The sequence below is a fragment of the Arachis duranensis genome, chromosome 4 (assembly GCF_000817695.3).
Source record: "Arachis duranensis cultivar V14167 chromosome 4, aradu.V14167.gnm2.J7QH, whole genome shotgun sequence".
NCBI lineage: Eukaryota > Viridiplantae > Streptophyta > Magnoliopsida > Fabales > Fabaceae > Arachis > Arachis duranensis.
Genome location: NC_029775.3, coordinates 40,214,354 through 40,221,545, shown reverse-complemented (window position 1 = coordinate 40,221,545; position 7,192 = coordinate 40,214,354). Strand labels below are relative to the sequence as shown.

Genomic DNA, 7,192 nt, shown 5'->3' with positions numbered 1-7,192 from the left:
TCAGATTTAAATATTAATTTCTGACATATCAGAAAATTAAAATTCACAATTATTGAATTTACCCCGTTGGCTAAATTCGTCGGTATTAATTAATTTAATTTTTAAATAATATTTATAAATAATATATTACCATTAGATTTAATGGAAAAGAAATTCAACAGTAACAGATGCATAAAAAATAGTTTAATGGTACTAATATTACTATCGAAAATTTTTGAACGGTAACTACTCTTGGAAACTCACACGTAAACACTTAACAACCATATGTACAAATTATTGTCCCACGTCAGCAGCCAGTGACTAGCGGAAGGAACTATATTGTCTTACAAAAGTAACCTTGGAAACTGTTTTGTACATTTTAAAATTTGAGAGACTGAGATATCCTATTTTAAAACCTCATGAACTGAATTGGGTAATTGCTCAAAAAAAAATTACTTCTACAGCATAGCAATGCCAAAAAATAATAATAAATAAAAGAATAAAAAATAAAAAATCAAATGCTGATGTATGCAGACATGGCCTTAGCCTTACAAGTATCTGAGTCAGACACTAACATGCATATAGTATACCACAGCAATACCTTGATTAGTCGGTATATTCCATGCCTCCTAGCCTGAAACGAAAAATATGCAATACTGCGTACCTGCAAATAGTGCATTACTTTAAATTTAGAAAAGGCTATTACCACTATATGCTCGAGAGAAATAAGATTTCTAATAGAAATGTAATATCTAAAGCAAAAGGAAAACTCTTGCATTACCGTTCCATTTGCCTTTATGAAAACACGATAAAAATACATGCAAAATTTCGAAGATAATGCTGCCAGAACGTGGGGGGAAGAAGCATAAAGAAACAATGAATTGAGGAAACTGGCCTCCAATTCATGTTAAGTGATTTAAGAAACACCTAACACATGAAAAGGTGGATTCAATGCAATACATCCCCACCGGCAATGAACTCAGCACAATACAATCTCCATCACAATAGATACTTTTCAACCACAGTCCGGCCAAACTTCTCTTGAACATCTCTTGGTGTTTCAATCTGAGAAAAACAACAAATTCATATCAAATACAATGACGGAAATAACCATTTTGAATGATTGATTTGAATCATCAGCAAGATACTAACCGCATTAAGGGCTTTGAAGACAGCCTTAACTGTATTATGCGGATTTCTGGAACCGATGACCTATCAAGTACAACTAAAATTAGAGCATGGACTATATTTACAGGAATACGCTTTTATCGATTGTATTCAAATGTCAGTTACCTTTGACTTGACATTCTTAAAACCAGCTAAATGCAGAATGGTTTGAACTATTCTACCAGCTTTCATGCCAGTTGTGGTGGAAGCAGGCCAAAGGTACACCTAAAGCATAAACACATGGAGTAATCTCAACTATTAACAAGGATAAGCAAACATTTGCAATTCCATCTACAAAACAAAGCCCCTTTACAATTTCATTATAGAAGCTAAAATTAATCAGAAAGATAAATTTGGGAAGTACTACTAGAAGGAAGGAAATGGATTACATACCTTTGTCTTTTTATATGATGTTTGTACAGAATGTGCAATTGTATGTTCCTCGTGTCGCTCCACAGAATGCAAATTCTGAAAGCATTTCTCATATGCCTGATTGTGGAAAAATCAATGATTATTTCAATACTCTATCAAAACAATAACTTATTAAACATAAATCACTCAAGGTCTATTTTAACTTAGAAAAAAATAGGTACTCTTATTAAAGGTTTATAAACACATATTGAGTTCTAATCCGCTAATGAAAAGATCAACGTTATTTGAAATCCTAAAGCGACAGAGGCCACCAATCCCAACTCTCACCATCTGACGAACAGATTAACTGCCAAAGAAACCTTAAACAGAACTTGAAAGGCAAAATAATAGAGTCAATACCTTCTGAAGGGCAACTGGAACTGCAGGGCCTTTGGCTTTGGCAAAACCGACAACACCATTGTAGTTGCCACAAGCTAACATAGCAGTGTAGTTAATAACTTGTCCTCCCTACACCATGAAATGGAAAACAAACTAAGCACATAGAAAAAAGTGGAAACCATGGAAGGAAGTAAAAATCTGCGGAGTACCTTAGTGACTTTACACGTTCTATTCACATCTATCAATTTCACATCAAAACCCTGGTAACATATATAACATCCCAAAAAGGACAAAATCTAAAGTTAGATCTATTAAAAGCACAAATATGACAGCGGAAAAAATAACTAAATTTACAAACTCAAATTAGCAAACAACACAATGAAAGTGCACAATGTAAAGATCAATAAGAAATCTCTCTATGAACTACAAAAGAAATGCAATATCTTAAAATAACATCAAGATATTAACATGCATTGTATATATATAACAATTTTCATAAAGAAAATCAACATAGGTATTTATATATAGAAGGATGGATGTGAAGCAAGAAATACAGGATATCTAAATAAGGGGTCATTTTGGCACTTAGCACAAAAAAATCATTCTTCAAAAAAATAGTATACCCATGAGTATCTCTGCATTGGAAATTCAGGCAAGGGATAACAATGGAACTGAATCCTCGAGGAAACAGAAAAATATATAAAATGCCATTATATCACGAAAGCATATGCCAACAATCTATATGATATCTGCATATTAGCGCCAATAATTAAAATGTCAAGAATCACCAAAGCTAAAATCCAAATTAGAGGGTTAACCAAAGATATCGATCTTGTAGTCATACAAAATGTGCCCCACCTACTAAGATAAACTTTTGAGATCACAAAATTACTCTAAAATATAAAGCCAGTTCACTTGTTAATGATTTTCATTTGGAAGTGTGTTTTTCATGGATTCAATTTCAGGATTTTTTTTCTCCCTACTTTTTTTTTTAAATTACAAATGATGTCACTTATCAAACAAAAAGATCTTATTCAATTGGACTTGTCTGAAATTTCCGTTTACTCTCCAATCAAATTCACTGCAGAAGGATATGATTCTAAATTCAAACAAACATACCAAAGGTCAACTAGCTTATATATACACTTGTTCAGACAAAGAATTTAACAGTAAAGTGCCTCACAAAAACTTCTGAGACAATATATAGAGAAAAACTTTTCTTCCTATGACAAGAATATACATGAGAGGCAGTGATATAATTTTTGCATTGTGTTAAAAGATTGAGCATAAAATAAGGTAAACAATGGTATGGTCCAAATTAACAGCAGAAGCTACTCATAAACTTTTGAGAACACAAAATTACTGAAACCAGTTAAGGATGTTCATTTGGAAGTGTGTTTTTTATAGATTCAAGATTCAGGGTTTTTTTCTCCCTTCATTTTTTTTAAATTATAAATGATGCCGCTTGATCAAACTGAAAAGAACTTATTCAATTGGACTTGTCTGAAATTTCAGTTTACTCTCCAATCAAATAAACATACCAAAGGTCAATTAACTTATATATATACACACACTTGTTCAGACAACGAATTTAACAGCGAAATGCCTCACAAAACTTCTGAGACAATATATGGAGCAAAACTTTTCTTCCTATGAGAAGAATATAAATGAGAGGCAGTGATAAAATTTGTGCACTTTGCTTAATGATGGAGCATAAAATAAGGTAAACAATAGTATGGTCCAAAATAACAGAAGAAGCTAAATCCTTAGGGGGTGTGTGGTTGGGGGAATTATAAATAATTTTTAGGAATTTTAAGATAGGAATATCATATTCTCATGTTTGGTTCAAAGTTTGAAAAGTTATTCCCAAGCACCTTTGATTCCAAGGAATCAAAATACCATCATTTCAATTCCAACCTTTTTCCTGGGTATATTTGATTGGATTTGGATTCTCTAAAGTTTGAATTTCACTTTAGAGAATAAAATGTGATCTCTCACCATTTATTTTATAGGTGGAACCAAGAATAAATATGAGAGAGAAACCATTCAAGGGTAGAAGATCACACTTTACCCTCTAAAGTACAAATTTCAAATTTAGGGGATCCAAATTCTATTTGATTCCCATGAGAATGGAATCTGACCAACAAAATAATACTTGAACCACACACACCATAATGTTCTGTAGGAAACTTTTCTTTTAGGATATACTAGATTCAAAAAAAATATCCATAGGTACTCTAGCAAGAAAACTTACTACTTGCATTTTCAGTGCATAAAATTAATAGAAAAAATAAAGCGAACAGTTAACTGTAACAAAATCCTTTAAATTGAAAACACACATACACATAGAGACACAAGACACAGAGCAGATTAACCAGCAGCACTTATGGCTTTTAATTATCATACCTAAGAAAATTACTTTCTGAATGGTGCAATCATTAATCAAGAATTGTGAGTAAAATAATTGATAAAGTGAAGCCAATGGGTATCAATTAAAAGGCCATATCCACAGGCTATAAAGTGAATTTTGTTTTGTAGGAGTAATAATACCAAATTATCAAAAGAATACCTTCCTGTAAAGTGGTTTTCTCCTCTTCTCAGTCAACTCATTCCTCTCCTCGGCGAGATCCCTAATCTCTTCCTCCAAAAGCTTACCCTTCCTCCCGAACGTGTACTCAAGTTCAGCAAGTTTCTCCTCGAGTTTCCTATTCCTATCAATGGCATCGAGCTTCGCCAGCAGTATGTTGTATTTCTCTTTCATGTCATCAAACTCCTCCTCCTCATCATCAACATCAACATCTTTAGCATCCTCATCGGCTCCTGCATCAGCATTCTCTCCCTGCGTAATTCGATTCCCCTTCTCGAACCCCGCATTCTGCAACGCATCCACATTAGGCCCAACCTGCTCGTGCTGAATAACTCCGTAATTCGCAGGGTTTTCGGGATCATAAGCCTCCTTCCACTGCACCAACCTCATTGCCCTGTTCAGCTTGTTCTGCAGAACAAATTTCTGCTTCTGATCAGTCTCCACTTTTAGACGATTCATGAGCTCCCCAATTACCCTGTACTCAGGACGCAACTTAAAATGCTTATCCTCAAACTTATCAATCCTACTCATTAGTCTAAAAGCTTCGTCAAGTGTCTCGGCCTCGACGAAACTATTAAGCAAGTCTTTGTGCCTGTTGAACTTCTTCTCGAAGTCATTGAAGCGGTTCTGGAGTGCCTCCGGGGTGAATCTCTCATCGTCTTCGTCGGTGTCGGAATCAGAAAGCTCCTCGTAGAGGTTGAGATTGGATTCCTTATCCTTGGGTTTCGCCTTCTCGAGCCTCTCAACGAGGGGAGCCACGCCCATGTAGTCCTCTTCGCATTCGGCGTCGATGTCGGCGGTGTCCAATCCGGCCCTAATTCGCTGATCTCTCTCCCGGAGCCTCTCGTTCTCCACTTCGGCGAGGAGGTCATGCACTATTCTGGACGATGGTGACGTGGACGATTCAGCAGAATATCGACGCTTTGCGAGACTGAAGATTGAGGGTGAGGGAGTGAAGGGCGGTTTCGCTGGGTTTCTGAGGAGATTGGTGGCGCACCTGCGTCTGAGGATCAGTGAGAGCGCATTTCTGCCAGATTGAATGTACCCCATTAGGGAGTAGGGACAGGAACGAGCTCCGCGATCAAGATGACGGCGGCGAGATACTGATAACGCCGGTGACGGTAGGGTAGGGGCTTGGTTTTCGAGGGTTTTAGTAACCCCGTCAACATGGCCAAACCTATAGGCCAGCCACTTATCCATTTAAATAGGTGGACTTTGTCCCTAATTTTAAATCCATTTAAATTTTAGGCTAATGGGTGATTAATCCGAAAAAATGACGGATTAAACGGTTAGTCTGCAGGTTGAATAGATGGTTTGTTTATTTTTTATAAATATTTTTTTTAAAAAATTAGCACTTTTGGTCGATATTTTTTTCCATTCGACTTAAAAATCTGATCCATTAACTAAAAAAAGGTTATTTTTAAAATTTTTTTGACTTAAAAATGATATTTTTTATCAAAATATTTTTCAAAAAATAAAATAAAAAGATAAATGGGCTGTCCCATAGTTGTAAGAACCGAACCGGTGATCAAATCGGTCAGGTTATTGGTTTACTAGTTTATTGGTTCAACCGATAAATTACTGGTTGAACCGGTAAAACCGGTTTTACGTAAATAAAAACTATAATAGCAAAGGTATAAAACAATAGCTATTACAAAATACAAATTCACATCAATTGTTCAATGTTGGAAGCATAACCTATTTCCAACAGTTCAATTCAAAAGGTTCCTATTAGGGAAGACAAAAACAACCATATATGCATTCACTAAAATTTGTTTTGGACATAAAAACAGTTTTGCCGACATGTTTTCAAGCCTCAATTTGCCCAATGATTTAAACTATGAGTAACATTGGTACCTAACTAAGACAAATAGCCATGAGAAATTGATGAATGGATAACAAGCACTTAACTCCCAAGTAAAATGGTTGCATTCAACTTGAAAATAACAATTCAATTCAACACACATTTAAAAGCAACACCATAGTAGTTCAACAGCAAATAATTTGACAAAAAGACACAGAGTCACTACACTAAACAGATGCACAATGGCATAATAGTTCAATAGCAAATAATTTCGATAAAAAGTGCTAGAAAATCCAGCAATCCTTCTTCTAAAGCAAACAGGCATAATGGCATAATCAAAAATTAATAAAAAATCCAGCAATCCAGCAATCACTACACTAAACAGATGCACAATAAAAATTTTAACAAATTCAGTAATTTCATAATCAAGAATCAACAAATTCATAATCAAGAATCAACAAATTCAACACAACTAGAAAATCTATTCAGCTATTCAATATTTCCATATCCAGCCATATAAATTCACAGCAATGTTACATCAACAAAAACAACCATAACCACTACAAATCAGAAAAAAAACAACAATCTGCCATTAACTAGTTCAACAATATAACAACTTATAACTCAACAATATATACATAATCAACAATCTGCCATTAACCTATCAGCTATTCACTCCCGTAATCAAATTAAAATCCAACTAAATAATGCAAAAAAATAGAGAACAGATTTCACAGTTTGGAGACCAACTTGGATGAGGCAGATTCTAGCGATGGAGAGGCAGCACCGCAGCAGCGACGGAGGAGACGCGACGGAGACGAAGCATAGGAAGAGAGTCTTCGAAACTGAGAGGGACTGCGAGGAAGAGAGTGTTGGTGTGATGAGGGGAAGAAGAGACTCGAAAT

At 35.2% G+C, this 7,192-nt stretch overlaps 1 protein-coding gene across 1 annotated transcript; it reads right to left on the bottom strand.

Moving 5' to 3' along the window:
- Nucleotides 1-226: 226 nt before the first annotated feature.
- Nucleotides 227-5,661, bottom strand: LOC107484460 (uncharacterized). The gene is made up of 8 exons (XM_052259945.1): nt 4,466-5,661; nt 2,106-2,156; nt 1,918-2,025; nt 1,540-1,635; nt 1,273-1,371; nt 1,132-1,191; nt 761-1,044; nt 227-643 (listed from the first exon to the last, which is right to left on the bottom strand). Exons 1-7 carry the CDS (start codon nt 5,531-5,533, stop codon nt 979-981), a joined length of 1,548 nt encoding a protein of 515 aa, XP_052115905.1. The 5' UTR covers nt 5,534-5,661; the 3' UTR covers nt 227-643; nt 761-978.
- Nucleotides 5,662-7,192: the final 1,531 nt, after the last annotated feature.